This window comes from Ascaphus truei, unplaced genomic scaffold (assembly GCF_040206685.1).
Source record: "Ascaphus truei isolate aAscTru1 unplaced genomic scaffold, aAscTru1.hap1 HAP1_SCAFFOLD_1185, whole genome shotgun sequence".
In the NCBI taxonomy this organism is placed as follows: domain Eukaryota; kingdom Metazoa; phylum Chordata; class Amphibia; order Anura; family Ascaphidae; genus Ascaphus; species Ascaphus truei.
Window position 1 is genome coordinate 42668 of NW_027454055.1, and position 22291 is coordinate 64958.

The 22291-nt window shown below is 54.8% G+C and overlaps 1 protein-coding gene across 1 annotated transcript in view; it reads left to right on the forward strand.

Annotated features, from left to right (window-relative positions):
• Nucleotides 1–22291, forward strand: part of LOC142475357 (netrin-3-like) — a 77595-nt gene that overhangs the window by 30674 nt on the left and 24630 nt on the right. Inside the window, exons 2-4 of the mRNA XM_075581271.1 lie at nt 14752–14940; nt 19264–19413; nt 19840–19893. Coding sequence (XP_075437386.1) covers nt 14752–14940; nt 19264–19413; nt 19840–19893 — 393 coding nt within the window. The remainder of the gene's footprint in view (nt 1–14751; nt 14941–19263; nt 19414–19839; nt 19894–22291) is intronic.

Consider the following 22291-nt stretch of genomic DNA (forward strand, 5'->3'; position numbering starts at 1 on the left):
AGGGCTGAGCGGGGCACACACTCTCCCCCTTCTCTCCCTGTGGCAGGGCTGAGCGGGGCGCACACTCTCCCCCTGCCTTCTCTCCCTGTGGCAGGGCTGAGCGGGGCACACACTCTCCCCCTTCTCTCCCTGTGGCAGGGCTGAGCGGGGCACACACTCTCCCCCTGCCTTCTCTCCCTGTGGCAGGGCTGAGTGGGGCACACACTCTCCCCCTGCCTTCTCTCCCTGTGGCAGGGCTGAGCGGGGCACACACTCCCCCTGCCTTCTCTCCCTGTGGCAGGGCTGAGCGGGGCACACACTCTCCCCCTGCCTTCTCTCCCTGTGGCAGGGCTGAGCGGGGCACACACTCTCCCCCTGCCTTCTCTCTCTGTGGCAGGGCTGAGCGGGGCACACACTCTCCCCCTGCCTTCTCTCCCTGTGACAGGGCTGAGCGGGGCACACACTCTCCCCCTGCCTTCTCTCCCTGTGGCAGGGCTGAGCGGGGCACACACTCTCCCCCTGCCTTCTCTCCCTGTGGCAGGGCTGAGTGGGGCACACACTCTCCCCCTGCCTTCTCTCCCTGTGGCAGGGCTGAGCGGGGCACACACTCCCCCTGCCTTCTCTCCCTGTGGCAGGGCTGAGCGGGGGCACACACTCTCCCCCTGCCTTCTCTCCCTGTGGCAGGGCTGAGCGGGGCACACACTCTCCCCCTGCCTTCTCTCTCTGTGGCAGGGCTGAGCGGGGCACACACTCTCCCCCTGCCTTCTCTCCCTGTGACAGGGCTGAGCGGGGCACACACTCTCCCCCTGCCTTCTCTCCCTGTGGCAGGGCTGAGCGGGGCACACACTCTCCCCCTGCCTTCTCTCCCTGTGGCAGGGCTGAGCGGGGCACACACTCTCCCCCTGCCTTCTCCCCCTGTGGCAGGGCTGAGCGGGGCACACACTCTCCCCCTTCTCTCCCTGTGGCAGGGCTGAGCGGGGCACACACTCTCCCCCTTCTCTCCCTGTGGCAGGGCTGAGCGGGGCGCACACTCTCCCCCTTCTCTCCCTGTGGCAGGGCTGAGCGGGGCACACACTCTCCCCCTTCTCTCCCTGTGGCAGGGCTGAGCGGGGCGCACACTCTCCCCCTGCCTTCTCTCCCTGTGGCAGGGCTGAGCGGGGCACACACTCTCCCCCTTCTCTCCCTGTGGCAGGGCTGAGCGGGGCACACACTCTCCCCCTGCCTTCTCTCCCTGTGGCAGGGCTGAGTGGGGCACACACTCTCCCCCTGCCTTCTCTCCCTGTGGCAGGGCTGAGCGGGGCACACACTCTCCCCCTGCCTTCTCTCCCTGTGGCAGGGCTGAGCGGGGCACACACTCTCCCCCTTCTCTCCCTGTGACAGGGCTGAGCGGGGCACACACTCTCCCCCTTCCTTCTCTCCCTGTGGCAGGGCTGAGCGGGGGCACACACTCTCCCCCTGCCTTCTCTCCCTGTGGCAGGGCTGAGCGGGGCACACACTCTCCCCCTGCCTTCTCTCCCTGTGGCAGGGCTGAGCGGGGCACAAACTCTCCCCCTTCTCTCCCTGTGGCAGGGCTGAGCGGGGCGCACACTCTCCCCCTTCTCTCCCTGTTGCAGGGCTGAGCGGGGCACACACTCTCCCCCTTCTCTCCCTGTGGCAGGGCTGAGCGGGGCGCACACTCTCCCCCTGCCTTCTCTCCCTGTGGCAGGGCTGAGCGGGGGCACACACTCTCCCCCTTCTCTCCCTGTGACAGGGCTGAGCGGGGCACACACTCTCCCCCTTCTCTCCCTGTGGCAGGGCTGAGCGGGGCACACACTCTCCCCCTTCTCTCCCTGTGGCAGGGCTGAGTGGGGCACACACTCTCCCCCTGCCTTCTCTCCCTGTGGCAGGGCTGAGCGGGGCACACACTCCCCCTGCCTTCTCTCCCTGTGGCAGGGCTGAGCGGGGCACACACTCTCCCCCTGCCTTCTCTCCCTGTGGCAGGGCTGAGCGGGGCACACACTCTCCCCCTGCCTTCTCTCCCTGTGGCAGGGCTGAGCGGGGCACACACTCTCCCCCTGCCTTCTCTCCCTGTGGCAGGGCTGAGCGGGGCACACACTCTCCCCCTTCTCTCCCTGTGACAGGGCTGAGCGGGGCACACACTCTCCCCCTTCCTTCTCTCCCTGTGGCAGGGCTGAGCGGGGGCACACACTCTCCCCCTGCCTTCTCTCCCTGTGGCAGGGCTGAGCGGGGCACACACTCTCCCCCTGCCTTCTCTCGCTGTGGCAGGGCTGAGCGGGGCACACACTCTCCCCCTTCTCTCCCTGTGGCAGGGCTGAGCGGGGCACACACTCTCCCCCTGCCTTCTCTCCCTGTGACAGGGCTGAGCGGGGCACACACTCTCCCCCTTCCTTCTCTCCCTGTGGCAGGGCTGAGCGGGGCACACACTCTCCCCCTGCCTTCTCTCGCTGTGGCAGGGCTGAGCGGGGCACACACTCTCCCCCTTCTCTCCCTGTGGCAGGGCTGAGCGGGGCACACACTCTCCCCCTGCCTTCTCTCCCTGTGACAGGGCTGAGCGGGGCACACACTCTCCCCCTTCCTTCTCTCCCTGTGACAGGGCTGAGTGGGGCACACACTCTCCCCCTTCCTTCTCTCCCTGTGGCAGGGCTGAGCTGGGGCACACACTCTCCCCCTGCCTTCTCTCCCTGTGACAGGGCTGAGCGGGGCACACACTCTCCCCCTTCTCTCCCTGTGGCAGGGCTGAGCGGGGCACACACTCTCCCCCTGCCTTCTCTCCCTGTGGCAGGGCTGAGCGGGGGCACACACTCTCCCCCTGCCTTCTCCCCCTGTGGCAGGGCTGAGCGGGGCACACACTCTCCCCCTGCCTTCTCCCCCTGTGGCAGGGCTGAGCGGGGCACACACTCTCCCCCTTCTCTCCCTGTGGTAGGGCTGAGCGGGGCACACACTCTCCCCCTGCCTTCTCTCCCTGTGGCAGGGCTGAGCGGGGCACACACTCTCCCCCTGCCTTCTCTCCCTGTGGCAGGGCTGAGCGGGGGCACACACTCTCCCCCTGCCTTCTCCCCCTGTGACAGGGCTGAGCGGGGCACACACTCTCCCCCTGCCTTCTCTCCCTGTGGCAGGGCTGAGCGGGGGCACACACTCTCCCCCTGCCTTCTCCCCCTGTGGCAGGGCTGAGCGGGGCACACACTCTCCCCCTTCTCTCCCTGTGACAGGGCTGAGCGGGGCACACACTCTCCCCCTGCCTTCTCTCCCTGTGGCAGGGCTGAGCGGGGCACACACTCTCCCCCTGCCTTCTCTCCCTGTGGCAGGGCTGAGCGGGGCACACACTCTCCCCCTTCTCTCACTGTGGCAGGGCTGAGTGGGGCACACACTCTCCCCCTTCCTTCTCTCCCTGTGGCAGGGCTGAGTGGGGCACACACTCTCCCCCTGCCTTCTCCCCCTGTGGCAGGGCTGAGCGGGGCACACACTCTCCCCCTGCCTTCTCTCCCTGTGACTGGGCTGAGTGGGGCACACACTCTCCCCCTGCCTTCTCTCTCTGTGGCAGGGCTGAGCGGGGCACACACTCTCCCCCTTCTCTCCCTGTGGCAGGGCTGAGTGGGGCACACACTCTCCCCCTGCCTTCTCTCCCTGTGACAGGGCTGAGCGGGGGCACACACTCTCCCCCTTCTCTCCCTGTGGCAGGGCTGAGCGGGGCACACACTCTCCCCCTGCCTTCTCTCCCTGTGGCAGGGCTGAGCGGGGCACACACTCTCCCCCTGCCTTCTCTCCCTGTGGCAGGGCTGAGCGGGGCACACACTCTCCCCCTTCTCTCCCTGTGACAGGGCTGAGCGGGGCACACACTCTCCCCCTTCTCTCCCTGTGGCAGGGCTGAGCGGGGCACACACTCTCCCCCTTCCTTCTCTCCCTGTGGCAGGGCTGAGCGGGGCACACACTCTCCCCCCGCCTTCTCTCTCTGTGGCAGGGCTGAGCGGGGGCACACACTCTCCCCCTGCCTTCTCTCTCTGTGGCAGGGCTGAGCGGGGCACACACTCTCCCCCTGCCTTCTCTCGCTGTGGCAGGGCTGAGCGGGGCACACACTCTCCCCCTTCTCTCCCTGTGACAGGGCTGAGCGGGGCACACACTCTCCCCCTGCCTTCTCTCGCTGTGGCAGGGCTGAGCGGGGCACACACTCTCCCCCTTCTCTCCCTGTGACAGGGCTGAGCGGGGCACACACTCTCCCCCTTCTCTCCCTGTGACAGGGCTGAGCGGGGCACACACTCTCCCCCTTCTCTCCCTGTGGCAGGGCTGAGCGGGGCACACACTCTCCCCCTGCCTTCTCTCCCTGTGGCAGGGCTGAGCGGGGCACACACTCTCCCCCTGCCTTCTCTCCCTGTGACAGGGCTGAGCGGGGCACACACTCTCCCCCTGCCTTCTCTCGCTGTGACAGGGCATGAACGGGGGCACACACTCTCCCCCTGCCTTCTCTCGCTGTGGCAGGTCTGAGCGGGGCACACACTCTCCCCCTGCCTTCTCTCTCTGTGGCAGGGCTGAGCGGGGCACACACTCTCCCCCTGCCTTCTCTCCCTGTGGCAGGGCTGAGCGGGGGCACACACTCTCCCCCTGCCTTCTCTCCCTGTGACAGGGCTGAGCGGGGCACACACTCTCCCCCTGCCTTCTCTCGCTGTGACAGGGCTGAGCGGGGCACACACTCTCCCCCTTCTCTCCCTGTGGCAGGGCTGAGCTGGGGCACACACTCTCCCCCTGCCTTCTCCCCCTGCCTTCTCCCCCTGTGGCAGGGCTGAGCGGGGCACACACTCTCCCCCTTCTCTCCCTGTGGCAGGGCTGAGCTGGGGCACACACTCTCCCCCTGCCTTCTCCCCCTGTGGCAGGGCTGAGCTGGGGCACACACTCTCCCCCTGCCTTCTCCCCCTGTGGCAGGGCTGAGCGGGGCACACACTCTCCCCCTTCTCCCCCTGTGACAGGGCTGAGCGGGGGCACACACACTCCCCCTGCCTTCTCTCTCTGTGGCAGGGCTGAGCGGGGCACACACTCTCCCCCTGCCTTCTCTCCCTGTGGCAGGGCTGAGCGGGGCACACACTCTCCCCCTGCCTTCTCTCTCTGTGGCAGGGCTGAGCGGGGCACACACTCTCCCCCTGCCTTCTCTCCCTGTGACAGGGCTGAGCGGGGCACACACTCTCCCCCTGCCTTCTCCCCCTGTGACAGGGCTGAGCGGGGGCACACACTCTCCCCCTGCCTTCTCTCGCTGTGGCAGGGCTGAGCGGGGCACACACTCTCCCCCTTCTCTCCCTGTGGCAGGGCTGAGCGGGGGCACACACTCTCCCCCTGCCTTCTCTCCCTGTGGCAGGGCTGAGCAGGGGCACACACTCTCCCCCTTCCTTCTCTCTCTGTGGCAGGGCTGAGCGGGGGCACACACTCTCCCCCTTCCTTCTCTCCCTGTGGCAGGGCTGAGCGGGGGCACACACTCTCCCCCTGCCTTCTCTCGCTGTGGCAGGGCTGAGCGGGGCACACACTCTCCCCCTTCTCTCCCTGTGACAGGGCTGAGCGGGGCACACACTCTCCCCCTGCCTTCTCTCGCTGTGGCAGGGCTGAGCGGGGCACACACTCTCCCCCTTCTCTCCCTGTAACAGGGCTGAGCGGGGCACACACTCTCCCCCTTCTCTCCCTGTGACAGGGCTGAGCGGGGCACACACTCTCCCCCTTCTCTCCCTGTGGCAGGGCTGAGCGGGGCACACACTCTCCCCCTGCCTTCTCTCCCTGTGGCAGGGCTGAGCGGGGCACACACTCTCCCCCTGCCTTCTCTCCCTGTGACAGGGCTGAGCGGGGCACACACTCTCCCCCTGCCTTCTCTCGCTGTGACAGGGCATGAACGGGGGCACACACTCTCCCCCTGCCTTCTCTCGCTGTGGCAGGTCTGAGCGGGGCACACACTCTCCCCCTGCCTTCTCTCTCTGTGGCAGGGCTGAGCGGGGCACACACTCTCCCCCTGCCTTCTCTCCCTGTGGCAGGGCTGAGCGGGGGCACACACTCTCCCCCTGCCTTCTCTCCCTGTGACAGGGCTGAGCGGGGCACACACTCTCCCCCTGCCTTCTCTCGCTGTGACAGGGCTGAGCGGGGCACACACTCTCCCCCTTCTCTCCCTGTGGCAGGGCTGAGCTGGGGCACACACTCTCCCCCTGCCTTCTCCCCCTGTGGCAGGGCTGAGCTGGGGCACACACTCTCCCCCTGCCTTCTCCCCCTGTGGCAGGGCTGAGCGGGGCACACACTCTCCCCCTTCCTTCTCTCTCTGTGGCAGGGCTGAGCGGGGGCACACACTCTCCCCCTTCCTTCTCTCCCTGTGGCAGGGCTGAGCGGGGGCACACACTCTCCCCCTGCCTTCTCTCGCTGTGGCAGGGCTGAGCGGGGCACACACTCTCCCCCTTCCTTCTCTCCCTGTGGCAGGGCTGAGCGGGGCACACACTCTCCCCCTTCCTTCTCTCCCTGTGGCAGGGCTGAGCGGGGGCACACACTCTCCCCCTTCCTTCTCTCCCTGTGGCAGGGCTGAGCGGGGGCACACACTCTCCCCCTGCCTTCTCTCGCTGTGGCAGGGCTGAGCGGGGCACACACTCTCCCCCTTCCTTCTCTCCCTGTGGCAGGGCTGAGCGGGGAACACACTCTCCCCCTTCCTTCTCTCCCTGTGACAGGGCTGAGCGGGGCACACACTCTCCCCCTTCCTTCTCTCCCTGTGACAGGGCTGAGCGGGGGCACACACTCTCCCCCTTCCTTCTCTCCCTGTGACTTCTTAACATGACACCTCGCCCGCCTCCCTGAACAGATGCTGCAATTAGCACCAATTAAAGGAATCCTCTCTGGTCTTGGCGGGGGGTCCTTTCTCACAATGTGCTCCACTCAGCCGAAAGGGAACCATCTGGGTGGGAGGCCGCAGCCACTACTGGCCACGGGAGCGAGAGTCTGGCACTGGCCACGGGAGCGAGAGTCTGGCATTGGCCACGGGAGCGAGAGTTCTGGTACTGGCCACGGGAGCGAGAGTTCTGGTACTGGCCCACTATCCAGACAGTCTGAACTGTGAGGCAATGATGATGGTGAATGTTATTTTATAAAAGTGTTTATACATTTAACCTCTGATGGGGAGGAATCCTCTTTAAAAAAGGAAATCTTTTGTTTTATTATACGCCGCCTTTGATTGCCTTTATTGAAATCGAATTACCGAAGCTGCCGCTCGATTCGTTCTCCCGTGATCGGTTAGCAAAGATCCTGCTTCCCCCAGGGTTCACTTAATGGCCGCCTTTCAGTTTCAACCAATCCTTCAGCCAGTGTAACTCAGCAGCTACCATGTATTCTTCTATTACTAAGGTAACATTATCTATTGTTACAGTTTGCAGCTCAAACTGCTGGGAACATTGGCAACAAATGATCGCAAACAGGAAAGTGTTGCAAATTTCTTGCACTGCTGGGGAGGCGAGCTAACCCTGCTATAGAAAACAAAGAATGCTCGGTGTAACTCGTTAAAAATGGCATTAAAAGTTGAATAAAACATTTTTTTAAAAGTAGTATTCTTTAATACTAAAGAATGATTTATTTAAAAATACACACGTGTTGGATATTGCGGGCATTGCTCCTTTAGAAAGCCGTTTACAAATAAAAAGTAGTGGTACTCTCTTTGCCCCCTGACACCATCGCACTTGGATCACTCCCCTACATGGCGATTCAGCGATGCTCTGCAGATCTCCATGGCGGTTGAAAAGAGCAATGCTCTGCAGAAACAGAATCCCACCAGAAGGTGGCGTCCCGGGGATTAATAGGATGACCACCTAGAATGGGCCATTAATACGTGTGCTCACTCGGGGGGCCCCTAGCAAGGTTACCAAACGCATTACAGGTTAATAGGACTAATGAACCACTCCCCTGGGTCACTGGGGGGCCGAGCGAGCCAGGGACCGCAGCACGGCAATGCCCGAGTGCCTTATTGCTTCATACTTCCTCTGCCAGCAACGCACGGATACACAAGCATCGGTGGAAGAGTAACCACCACTTTGTTACTTTGGGAGTAGCACTAGGTTTTTAGTTACAACCCCACAGCACCGCTACTTTCTGTACTGACAGTCGGCATACAGCGCTATACAGGTACTCCTCGCTCTCCGACGCTTCACTTTACAACGCATGGCATATCCAACGCCACCCTACGGGCCGTTATCCGACGCCTGAATGCGCTATCCAACGCCACCCTACGGGCCGTTATCCGACGCCTGAATGCGCTATCCAACGCCACCCTACGGGCCGTTATCCGACGCCTGAATGCGCTATCCAACGCCACCCTACGGGCCGCTATCCGACGCCTGAATGCGCTATCCAACGCCACCCTAAGGGCCGCCATCCGACGCCTGAATGCGCTATCCAACGCCACCCTACGGGCCGTTATCCGACGCCTGAATGCGTTATCCATCGCTCGCCGCCACCGATTAACACGGGACTCACTTTACACCGGTTTCACTACCCAACGCCACTTCCAGAACGGGTTTCGTTGGATAACCGAGGACCGCCTGTATAAGGGGGAAAAGTGATATTTCTGCCCCCTGTGCATGGGACACCCACGCTCCTATTTAACACGCTGTAAAGCCGCGTCCCCGCGCTAGACAAGCTACAAGCACCGGAATTTGATGGGACTTATCTAAGCTCCACCGAGATTGGAGAATGTCACGAATAAATCTATATTCAAACACGCTCCCGTCCCTGAAATAGCCCTCCCTCTCTCCAGAAACCCCAAACATAATGTTTCAGGCTGTGAGACGGGGTTGGTCTTTCACTGGGTGACCTGCTTGCAAACGCTTAAAGTTGCACCAATGTTCTTTGGCGGGGGAAGAGAGGGCAGACTTTGCACGGCTTGCGAACTAGGAAGAAAAGTTTGCACATTTCTTATATCTACTTTATATCACTCATGTTTCACTAGCAGACGTGCCATCGCCCCGAATTTCAGAGGGTCTCGCTGATTTGGAGTCAGTGTCACAATTGGTTTTTTTTTATCATAGACATCAATGAGAATGTCACTGATAAAAAAAAAAATCAGCACTTTTCCATTAAAATACCATTTTTTGTTCCGGAACTTCCCCCAAATAGTTGACATCTCTGTAGCTGGTTAGTAAAAAGTGCCCGGAGGGGAGGTTTGGAAATTAGGAGGAATTGGACATTATAAAGGTCGTTTAAGGACAAATAAGGAGTTATCCCCGTGTGGAATATAATGAAAAATGGAGCGACGCTCAGTGTGAATATCCAGTGGCGTGAAAACGTATACAGCAGGAGAGGCCAACTCATACTGCTACCAACAGGCCAGGTTTTCAGGATATCCCTGCTTCAGCACAGGGGGGTGCAGACGAAGACTGAGCCACTAATTCCGCCGCCTGTGCTGAAGCAGGGATATGCTGAAAACCTGACCTGTTGGTGGCCCTTGAGTACTGGAGTTGTCCACCCCTGGTATACAGTAACCTAACCCTTTGAGTGCCAGACACAAGTGCCACCGGTCTTCCCGGATCGCAACCACGTAAACCGCTTGCGTCAGCAATTCCCCGCGGTCGCCCCCCCGGGAGAGAGGGGTCCACTTCCGTTTCGATCGCCCTCGACGCTCCGCCATCTCCCCCTGCATGTGTATAGCGCGACCTGCCCCCCCCCCCCGCACCTCGTATAAATGGCGTTCGCTGTGCAACGTCAGGCACTCCAGCGGTTAAACCCGTGCGCCGCCCTGACCATTGTTCGGGATTGTAATGTCCCCGAGAGACGAGGAGACTTTGGCGACAACAGAGAAAATGAACCTTCCAGGCCCACCCTTCAAAAAAGCCCTACAGAATTTATGACGGCCGTTAAGGACATGGCAGATCCACTTTGAATATTTGAAGTGCTTTTAATTTCGCCCATCGATCCCCCTGGGTCGTTAAAGCCAGAACCATTAAGTACTGTAGTACTGGGGGAACAGCAGGTTCGATATCTCCATGGGCCCTCCTAATGTCCCCCTCCCCCCCAGGGACTGGACGCCTCCACTACTGGTCACCCTGCCACTCGCCTCCTGGGTGCCTGAACAAATTGCTCCTCTCCTGGGATGCTAAATCTTTTTACCCTGACATGTTAATGAATTTCCCCGCCGCTGTGTGTCTGGAAAAACTCTCACCTTCTGCCGGGGCTTTTCAGGAAGGGGAGAGGGGAAAGGGTAGGGGGGCCTCGCAGGCAGAAGGAAATCTTGTTTTCATTATCCGGGCGTTAAAATAGTCACAGAGGTGGGGATGGGGATGGGGGAGATGGGGATGGGGGGGTGTAGGAGGTGTGGGCCCGCACTGCTGACTTTTTATATTACACATGTGGCTTGTGAAGCAATCAGGTTCCTAACAGCTGTAAAAAGGGCCCGAAATTGGAAATGAGTTTAACAGGGCAGGCGTTGGTGCGGGTGTACACTGGCGCTGGCATAGGCTCCATATTATCACAGTGTTGCACTGTGTATGAAGGACCAGACGTAGTGTCGCAGAGATGTCCCCCCCCCCAAGAGCTGACAATCACCCCTGGTCTCTGGCTCTCCTCCCCTCTCGTTTCTGGCCCCTCTCCGTTCATTCCTGTCCCTGCCTTCCTCCCCACTGCTGACCTCCCCAGCACCTGGCGCTGTGGGGTGCTCAGAACACCCAACATCTGGACCACAGACCCGACACACACACGAATATACAGACATATACACAGACAGACACTGAGATGTATATACAGGCACGCACATATCTATATACTGTATGTACATACTGACGGATTTAGGACTATATATATATATATATATATATATATATATATATATATAGGCATATACATCTAAATATACAACACATACATATATGCATATATCTGTATCTACACATTATATATATATATATATATATATATATATATATATATATATATACAGTATATATTCCATACTTGCAGGGTCATATGGTCTTGCTGTACAAGGCATGACTAACGTGACCCAGTTTTTAAAAACAAAAAAAGAAAACAAACACAAAATGTAGCATAAGTAGCAAAAAAAATCAGTACATTTTTTTTAACATAAAAAAACAATAAAACCAGAAAAATATGCACGAAAATTCGCGAACCAACACTTGTTTTCGTGCACAGAGAAAGATAATGCGTCTCTATAATACACTACATATACTGTACCTCTATTAGTATATAGTGTGTGCGTGTATATTTCACTTCCTACTATATATATATATATATAAATGTAACACCATGCACAGACATGCAGCTTGTTAAACTCCATCATCATATAAAGAAATAATTGCATATATACATTTATGTGCACAAAGCCACACACACAGAAGACATTTAAACAGACACACATGGACAAGTACACACAAACACAGGTGTGCTTTGCCAAACATGCTGCCACAAAGGCAGACTGACAGACATATACACACACAGGCTGCAAGTGGAGGGCCGGGCAGCCAGCGCGGTGTGAGAGCGGCTTTTAACATACCTGCTCCGTATATAAATATACATTTACAGGTTTTATGTGTAAGAGGAGGGGGGGATGAGGGAGAGGGGAGGGGTAGAGGAGGATAGGGGGGGAGAGAAAGATGGGCGGAATGAGGGGAGGTTGGGTGGAAAGGAGGGGGGCTGAGAGATGGGAGGGTGAGGTGGGGGGGATGAGGAGTGGAGGAGAGGTGGGGGGGGAGAGGAGGTGGGGAGGGGTGGGGAGGGGTGGGGGGAGAATGGAAGGGGGAAGAGGGGAGGCTGGAGGGGAGGGGGGAGAGGAGGATGGGGGGGAGGATGGGTGGAAAGTAGGGGGGTAGGAGATGGGGGGTGAGGAGTGGAGGAGAGGCAGAGGAGAGGTGGGGGAGGGGGAGGAGTGGAGGAGAGGTGAGGTGGGGGAAGAGGAGGTGGGGAGGGGTAGGAGGAGGGGGGAGGGAAGGAGAGGAAGAGTGGAAGGGGGGGAGAGGGGACAGGGGGAGAGCCTGTGTTTCTGCTACAGACACCAGGGCATATGTATCATAGTGACATCCTGTGTCCATTATCAGGCACAGCCAGGACTTGGCCAGTGGAAAGGCTCTGCGCTGAACAAGTGGGGCACAGCGTCTACCTTTTTTCGACCCATCCACCCTTGCTCTAACCCAGCAGTTCCCAGCCTGTCTTACACTGTGCTCCCCCTGCTAGAAAATATGAGTTCCCCGAATACCTAATTAATCTTATTGTCGACTGATGAGACCATCGCTACCAGACTGTGTGACCGGTCCCAGGCAGGATAGTGTCCTGAGCTTGTGGGGGTAACACACGCTTAATAAGACCCCAAACTGCCCCTCAGTGTGTACAGGCAGCATGGGGGGGGGGGGGGGGAAGTACAGCTCTCCCTCACTGCGGGTGCTTCCAAAGTCACGTCCCACAATGCCTTGCTGCTGTGGATGCAAAGCATTGTGGGGAGCGACTTTGGAAGCTCCTGCTGTGACAACTATACCCCCCCACACCAAGGTGCAGTTTGGGGCCTAAGTGTGCAGTCCCCACACGGGCTGAAGACCCTGCTATATACTGCCTGGGATCCGCCATTTCAGATTTCCTTGTCCGTACCCACTTGGAGACCCCTCACAAACTCCTAGGGGTCCCCGAGCCCCCTGTTGGATAGCCAGCAGGCGGGTACACCTTGTGCCACAATGAATTTCTGGGGCCCTGCCTCCCAGGGCTTTGCGGTGATTGGCAGTTACAACCTGTATCTGCCAGGATGCCGGCAAGTCCCAGAATCCCTTGCAGCAGCACGAGACTCCCGGACGTTAAGTCGATGCTGTGCTGGTGGGCATGATTTCATTTGTGAAACTCCTTGTTTTTAATTACAAATAATACAATGCTGAAGTAAAAGATGAACAGCTACAGTTTAATATTAATATTCAGAGCAGAACCAAAAGGTGCAACTCAATCCATATTAACCCAGAGTAAAAGGCCAGAAGAGGCACAGGCCTATATCTGTACTAAGTAGTTTGTCAGCCATAAGACACCTACTAGGCCATTGACTTGATTGTACTGTAATGTGCCTTCTAGCCCCAAAAGGCGTCTTATACAAGAAGGCTGCTTAGTAAACATGGCCCGTAATCAATAAGATCAAATGTGGCAAAAAATAATAGAACAGAAAAGTTAACACTTACTTATGTATGTGTATCAGTGCATGTATGTGTGTATGTATCAGTGTGTGTGTATCACTGCATGCATGTGTATCACTGTATGTATGTGTATCACTGTATATATGAGTGTATGTGTATATCAGTGTATGTGTGTATCAGTGTGTGTGTGTATGTGTGTGTATCACTGTATGCATGTGTATGTATGAGTATATGTGTGTATCAGTGTATGTGTGTATAAGTGTGTGTGTGTGTGTCTGTGTCACTGTATGCATGTGTGTATCACTGTATGCATGTGTATCACTGTATGTGTGTGTGTATGTGTGTGTATCACTGTATGCATGTGTATGTATGTGTATCTGTGCATTAGTGTATGTATGTGTATGTATGAGTATGTGTCGGTGTGTGTGTGTCGGTGTGTGTGTGTGTGTGTGTCTGCCCTGTGTGTATCAGTGTGTATGTGAGTGAGTTTGCTCTGTGTGTATCAGTGTGTGGGTGTGGGTGTGTGAGTGTGTGTGAGTCAGTCTGCCCTGTGTGTATCAGTATATGTGTGTATGTGAGTGAGCTTGCTCTGTGTGAATCAGTGTGTGTGTAAGTCAGTCTGCCCTGTGTATCAGTGTGCGGGTGTGGGTGTGTGTGTGTGTGTGTGTGTGAGTCATTCTGCCCTGTGTGTATCAGTATATGTGTGTATGTGAGTGAGTTTGCTCTGTGTGAATCAGTGTGTGTGTAAGTCAGTGTGCCATGTGTGTATCAGTATATGTGTGTATGTGAGTTAGTTTGCTCTGTGTGAATCAGTGTGTGTGTAAGTCAGTCTGCCCTGTGTGTATCAGTATATGTGTGTATGTGAGTGAGTGTGCCCTGTGTGTATCAGTATATGTGTGTATGTGAGTCAGTCTGCCCTGTGTGTATCAGTATATGTGTGTATGTGAGTGAGTTTGCTCTGTGTGAATCAGTGTGTGTGTAAGTCAGTCTGCCCTGTGTGTATCAGTATATGTGTGTGTGTGTAAGTCAGTCTGCCCTGTGTGTATCAGAATATGTGTGTATGTGAGTGAGCTTGCTCTGTGTGAATCAGTGTGTATGTGAGTCAGTGTGCCCTGTGTGTATCAGTGTATGTATGTATGTGAGTCAGTCTGCCCTGTGTGTATCAGTATATGTGTGTATGTGAGTGAGTGTGCCCTGTGTGTATCAGTATATGTGTGTATGTGAGTCAGTCTGCCCTGTGTGTATCAGTATATGTGTGTATGTGAGTGAGTTTGCTCTGTGTGAATCAGTGTGTGTGTAAGTCAGTCTGCCCTGTGTGTATCAGTATATGTGTGTGTGTGTAAGTCAGTCTGCCCTGTGTGTATCAGTATATGTGTGTATGTGAGTGAGCTTGCTCTGTGTGAATCAGTGTGTATGTGAGTCAGTGTGCCCTGTGTGTATCAGTGTATGTATGTATGTGAGTCAGTCTGCCCTGTGTGTATCAGTATATGTGTGCCTGTGTCAGTATACTATCAGTGTATGTATCTATGTATACATGAGTAAATGGATATATGAGCACGCCCTACAATAACATGCTTTGTCCTTTATGGCCATAGATTTGCCCCTATAACCTGTGGGCCTTTGATCCCCCGCCCGACATTGACCCTGTCCCTCTGCGTCTCTCCCGCAGCCTGCACCTGTAACCTGCACGCCCGCCGCTGCCGCTTCAACATGGAGCTGTACAAGCTGTCGGGACGCAAGAGCGGCGGCGTGTGCCTAAACTGCCGACACAACACGGCGGGGAGGCACTGCCACTACTGCAAGGAGGGCTTCTACAGGGACGTCAGCCGGCCCATCTCAGAGCGCAGGGCGTGCAAAGGTGAGACGGCCTGCAGAGGTCTCCAGCAGGGGACGGGGTAAAGGGAGCAATGCAATGAGGCCGGGGTTTGCAGGATATCCCAGCTTCAGGGCCTCTGGTTGAGCATATGGAGCGAGCCTCTGCACTGGCAGGCAGCCCCCCTCAATTGAGTGGGTCTCCCCATACAGCACCTCATTGGGAGGGAGTCCTGTTTGTTTCTACTGTCTCACTCATCGAGTGGCAATGTTCACTCATTGGGAGTAAGTGCAACTCATTGGAAAGCAGCCTCACGTATTTTGAGCGAGTCCCCCTCACTGGAAGGCTGTGTCACCCACATAGAGCAAGTCTCACTCAACTCAACTCAACGCACCCCACTCAACACAAGTCTCATCTGGAGCGAGTCTAGCTCATTTCAAATAAGTCTCTTCGGGAGAGCAGCTTCCCTCACTGGGAGTAAGTGTCACTCACCGGAAAGCAGCCTCGCTCATTTTTAGCCCCACGTGGCCTTACAGACCTGTTCTCCATCTAGGAATTCTTAACCCCGTGGTTACATGTACCCATGCGGGAACCTCTCACCCCCACACCCACTTCGACTGAGCCACTGATTGAGCCACCTGTGCTGAAGCAGGGATATCCTGTTGAGGACTGGTGTTGAGAACCCCTGCCCTAAGCATCCTATTCTACATTCCCCGAGGCAGCCGGGCCGTTTTCAGGTGGAATTCCTCATCCACTTCAATGAGAAATTTCTGCCGAAAATCGCCCGATCACCCACTACGCAGCATACAGCATTTACCCCCAAATCCCTCTGCATCCCCTCCACCTTGTCACACTCCCTCCCCCTTTCTCTCTCTTTTTCCTAATTTCCTAACACGGTTTTTTTTTTCCACCGTTAAAAACGAAAACTCCTGGAAAGAATTTCCCCCCCTTCTTTCTCTCCCCCCTTCTTTCTCTCTCCCCCTTCTTTCTCTCCCCCCCTTCTTTCTCTCTCCCCCCTTCTTTCTCTCTCCCCCCTTCTTTCTCTCTTCCCCCCTTCTTTCTCTCCCCCTCCCCCCCTTCTTTCTCTCCCCCTCCCCCCCTTCTTTCTCTCCCCCCCCCTTCTTTCTCTCCCCCCCTTCTTTCTCTCCCCCCCCTTCTTTCTCTCCCCCCCCTTCTTTCTCTCCCCCCCCCCTTCTTTCTCTCCCCCCCCTTCTTTCTCTCCCCCCCTTCTTTCTCTCCCCCCCCTTCTTTCTCTCCCCCCCCTTCTTTCTCTCCCCCCCCTTCTTTCTCTCCCCCCCCTTCTTTCTCTCCCCCCCTTCTTTCTCTCCCCCCCCCCTTCTTTCTCTCCCCCCCCCTTCTTTCTCTCCCCCCCCCTTCTTTCTCTCCCCCCCCTTCTTTCTCTCTCCCCCCCCCCTTCTTTCTCTCCCCCCCCCCTTCTTTCTCTCCCCCCCCCCTTCTTTCTCTCCCCCCCCCCCTTCTTTCTCTCTCCCCCCCTTCTTTCTGTCTTCTCCCCCTTCTTTCTCTCCCCCTCCCCTTCTTTCTCTCTTTCCCCCCCTGTCCCATAACAAGGTGGCAATTAGTTTCTGGTAATGAGCCTTAACGCGCTCCCCTCCCCCTCTCCGGCTCACGCTTGCCAGTTTGCTATTGGTGAAATGATTGCACCAGCTGTGCACTTTGGGCTCTGTCTAAATTCCTCCCATTTTTCACACGGAAAATGCAACTTTCTCCTGTAAACAGCTGCAGCTGAGGGAGCTGGTGCGAGAGGGTCTACAAACAGCTGCTCGAGGGTCTCCCACATTATAATGTTTTTCCTTGTGTACTGAGCTTTCCAAACCTCACCGGTCTCTTCTTCACGTGTACAGAGCTTGCCAAAACTCACAGGTCTCTTCTTCACGTGTACGGAGCTTGCCAAACCTTACATGTCTCTTTTTCACATGTACGGAGCTTTCCAAACCTCACAGGTCTCTTCTTCACATGTACAGAGCTTTCCAAACCTCACCGGTCTCTTCTTCACGTGTACAGAGCTTGCCAAAACTCACAGGTCTCTTCTTCACGTGTACGGAGCTTGCCAAAACTCACAGGTCTCTTCTTCACATGTACGGAGCTTGGCAAACCTCACAGGTCTCTTCTTCACATGTAAGGAGCTTGCCAAACCTCACAGGTCTCTTCTTCATGTGTACAGAGCTTCCCAAACCTCACAGATCTCTTCTTCACGTGTTCGGAGCTTTCCAAACTTCACAGGTCTCTTCTTCACGTGTACGGAGCTTGCCAAACCTCACAGGTCTCTTCTTCACGTGTATAGAGCTTTCCTAACCTCACGGGTCTCTTCTTCACGTACACAGAGCTTTCCAAACCTTACAGGTCTCTTCTTCACATGGGTCCCAAAGACTTCCAGTAATATCCCAAACAATGTGTCCTCCTGCTGCTCGATACTCTCCCGTGATCAACTGACCAACTACAGCATACAAAACACAAAGATAGAGCACATAGAGAGACACAGACAATAAAGAGGAATAGGGCTTTATGTAAAAGAATAGACAAGTTAAAAACCTACAGATATAGTATTATTAAATGATCCCCCCCCTCCCCCCCCCACACAGGATATGATGGCATAGCCAGAACTTCCAGGGGGGAGATGTTCTTGTATCCCAAAGCATTAGAGTCCCAAGCAATGTCCCGGTTCTTTTTGGGGAAAGCTGCCACTCGCATGCAGTAGCTGTACTGCCGATGTTAGCGACCTCGTGGGTGGGGGATGGCGTCGGGCGTCTGTCGTCACAGCGTCTGATGTTTCATAGAACGTGATGAACCAAGACCTCAGCGCGTTTCGCGTCGTATGATGCTTCATCAGGGGGGTCTTCTTCACATGTGCAGAGCGTTCCAAACCTCACAGGTCTCTTCTTCACATGTGCAGAGCGTTCCAAACCTCACAGGTCTCTTCTTCACATGTGCAGAGCGTTCCAAACCTCCCTGGTCTCTTCTTCACATGTACAGAGCTTTCCTAGCCTCACAGGTCTCTTCTTCACATGTACAGAGCTTTCCAAACCTCACAGGTCTCTTCTTCACATTTACAGAGCTTTCTAAACCTCACAGGTCTCTTATTCACATGTACAGAGCTTTCCAAACCTCACAGGTCTCTTCTTCACATGTACAAAGCTTTCCAAACCTCACAGGTCTCTTCTTCACATGTGCAGAGCCAGCCAAACTTCGCAGGTCTCCTCTTCACATGTACAAAGCTTTCCAAACCTCACAGATATCTTCTGGACAGACAGGATATTCACCCTCTAAACTACTTCACTAAAAACCTGAATTAAAAAATGGGCTTGTTTGCAATGAAACTGCTAATTGATCTCCTCATACATTGCGTAACTTTGTAAAGAGCTTTTCCCAGAGCACAGAACAGTTAAAGTTTCCGGTTATAGAAGATGGCTTTGAACAAATCAGTATTATATATATCAGATCAACACCACGTTCAAAAAAGAAGGTTACCTTCTTTTATATGTTGATCCCTTTTATATGTTGATCCCTTTTATATGTTGATCCCTTTTATATGTTGATCCCTTTTATATGTTGATCCTGTATGTTGGTTTTCCCCAAGTTCAACCTTCCATTTTGGTTTTTATTGTACTCTCACCATCTTGACACTTCTGCCCAGCGATAGTCTTCCTTTCTTGCAGTATGTCTGCTACAAGTCCACTTTACCATGGCCCCCCAAAGGGAGCGACACTAGATGTTATATGACCTTCAGGGAACGTCATGAGGTGTCTTCTCATGTCTAGTGTTGATGGCAGCCTCGGCTCTCTGAGACCCACAGCTGCGATTGGACCAGCAGAGGTGGGCTTCCTCTTCCATTCCTGCAGCCAATGGCAGGTCAGACCCAAGAACCAGAATGTCCGAGGTACTCTTCTACTATGGACAGCCCTCCAAGAGAAGCCTTGGCTCCAGAATCACTCGCTCATCTTCCCGTCTGCTCGGAATTCTCATGGTGCCTCTTGCCAAGTTGTCTGGAGCATCTGAAAATTGGGGGATTCATTCATCAAAAATCTCTGGGGGCCAAAACTGGCACGAAGCAAATAAATCAGCACCAGATTTACCAAAGGAAACCAATGTCCTGAGGGCGACAGAGCATGTTTCTGTACTAAAGCCGGACTCGTTTGTTTTGTTCTGCTTCTGTATTCTCACCAGTTTAGCCGAATGGAGATGACACGTGAGCACCTTCCATATCTATAGGTGAACACAGAATGCTGTATGTTCATGCATATGGTGGTGCCTAAGGATGTCATCATACCCACACCCCGTGTAACATGTGCAGCTGGTAGGTCTGCGAGAGGGGAGGGCATATAGATCTGATTGCGCCTATATCTCTTTCAGCCTGTGACTGCCACCCGGTGGGAGCAGCTGGTAAAACCTGCAACCAGACCACGGGTCAGTGCCCGTGTAAGGATGGCGTGACCGGCCTCACGTGTAACCGATGTGCCAAGGGATACCAGCAGAGCCGCTCGCCCATCGCTCCCTGTATCAGTGAGTCCTTCCCACCTCCCAACCCACGAGTAATGTGCCCTTCTACTATCCCGCGTAACCCCCTCTCTCCTGTATAGACGACACCCCCTCTCCTGCCTCGTGTAACCCCCTTCTTATTCCGTGTAACCCCATTCCTATCCCCTGTAACCTCTCCCTATCCCATGTAACCCTCTCCCTATCCCCTGTAACCTCTCCCTATCCCCTGTAACCTCTCCCTATCCCCTGTAACCTCTCCCTATCCCCTGTAACCTCTCCCTATCCCCTGTAACCGCTCCCTATCCCCTGTAACCCCATTTTCCTCTCCCATGTGATCCTCGCCGTCCCGTCCAACCCACCCTCCTGCCCCAATGCACGACAGGCCTCCCTGGTGGCAAAAGGGGTTAAGAAGACACTGGTTATTCACCCAAAGTCTCTTTATCCCCCCAGAAATCCCAGCAGTGGTCCCAACCCCAGCGCTCCCGAGTACAGAGGAGCCAGCTGGTAAGTTATCTGCTTCTCTTCTCAGGGTGGCCACCGCTCCGGGTTTGACCTGGAGACTGCGGGTTCCAGGTGCTCACCTCCGGGCCCGTCAATCTCCACATGGCGGCATCTCCGGTATTCTGCTCCTTCAGATTTCAGTGTTTCCCCTGCAGCTCCTTTCAACGTCCTGTGACATTTATATATTATACCACGCCATGCAGGAATTGAACCCGTGATCGTTTCTTATACCACTCCACCACTCTAAGCACCACACCACGGTGTGGATGGGCGGTTATCCTCTTTAATCAACCCTATGGTTGTTTGGAAGGTATATTCCAATTGGGGGATGGACTGCACTCTGTAGTATATGTTAAGTTTGTTTAACGAGTCAGTTTCATCACATGTAGCAGGTAGAGAATTGCACTAGCATATGAAGTATCATGGGTTCAATTCCGCAGGGTGTAGTATAATTGATATATTATTGTATTATATACTTTATTATAATCCACCAGGCAGGGAGCGGACCCTTGGTTGTTTCATATACCAGACCACTGCTCTAAGCACGACACCACAGAGGGAAATGGAGCATCAGGTGTTATCTGATGTAGTAGGCTATAGTACAGGTCTCACTACTACTGAGGTTTACTTCAGGCTGGGTCCCCAGTAAATGCTGCAGCGTGCGCTACACGAACAAGACCCGCCCCTCAATGTACCTTGGCGCACGTTTGTCAGCCGCGCTCTATGACAAGTTTTTGCAAAGACAACAAAATTGTCTTTTCAACTTGTGAAGGGGGGGGGGGGGCTAGACACGCCGCCCCCACCCCCTCCCCCACTGGCGGTTCCGCCAATAAGGGCGAAACAGCTGCGTGAGGTTATGGCCACGCCAGAGAAGCTATATGTTAGGATTGTGGTGCAGAGAAGCTGTATGTTAGGATTGTGGTGCAGAGAAGATGTATGTTAGGATTGTGGTGCAGAGAAGCTGTATGTTAGGATTGTGGTGCAGAGAAGATGTATGTTAGGATTGTGGTGCAGAGAAGATGTATGTTAGGATTGTGGTGCAGAGAAGCTGTATGTTAGGATTGTGGTGCAGAGAAGATGTATGTTAGGATTGTGGTGCAGAGAAGATGTATGTTAGGATTGTGGTGCAGAGAAGATGTATGTTAGGATTGTGGTGCAGAGAAGCTGTATGTTAGGATTGTGGTGCAGAGAAGATGTATGTTAGGATTGTGGTGCAGAGAAGATGTATGTTAGGATTGTGGTGCAGAGAAGATGTATGTTAGGATTGTGGTGCAGAGAAGCTGTATGTTAGGATTGTGGTGCAGAGAAGATGTATGTTAGGATTGTGGTGCAGAGAAGCTGTATGTTAGGATTGTGGTGCAGAGAAGCTGTATGTTAGGATTGTGGTGCAGAGAAGATGTATGTTAGGATTGTGGTGCAGAGAAGATGTATGTTAGGATTGTGGTGCAGAGAAGATGTATGTCAGGATTGTGGTGCAGAGAAGCTGTATGTTAGGATTGTGATGCAGAGAAGATGTATGTTAGGATTGTGGTGCAGAGAAGATGTATGGTAGGATTGTGGTGCAGAGAAGATGTATGTCAGGATTGTGGTGCAGAGAAGCTGTATGTTAGGATTGTGGTGCAGAGAAGCTGTATGTTAGGATTGTGGTGCAGAGAAGCTGTATGTCAGGATTGTGGTGCAGATAAGCTGTATGTTAGGATTGTGGTGCAGAGAAGCTGTATGTCAGGATTGTGGTGCAGAGAGCTGTATGTCAGGATTGTGGTGCAGAGAAGCTGTATGTTAGGATTGTGGTGCAGAGAAGCTGTATGTTAGGATTGTGGTGCAGAGAAGCTGTCTGTTAGGATTGTGGTGCAGAGAAGCTGCATGTTGGGATTGTGGCGCAGAGAAGCTATATGTTAGGATTGTGGTGCAGTTTTATTCAGCATGATTGGTGATTTCCTTATTGTTTCTGGGGGCGCGGCGAGGTGGCGAGTAGCTTTTTTGGTTGGGGCGCGTAGCTTTTTGGGTAATTTGTCAATTTGTATAATTGATATATTATTGTATTATATACTTTATTATAATCCACCAGGCAGGGAGCGGACCCTTGGTCGTTTCATATACCAGACCACTGCTCTAAGCACGACACCACCGAGGGAAATGGAGCATCAGGTGTTATCTGATGTAGTAGGCTATAGTACAGGTCTCACTACTACTGAGGTTTACTTCAGGCTGGGTCCCCAGTAAATGCTGCAGCGTGCGCTACACGAACAAGACCCGCCCCTCAATGTACCTTGGCGCACGTATGTCAGCCGCGCTCTACGACAAGTTTTTGCAAAGACAACAAAATTGTCTTTTCAACTTGCGAAGGGGGGGGCTAGACACGCCGCCCCCACCCCCTTCCCCCCCTTGCGGTTCCGCCACT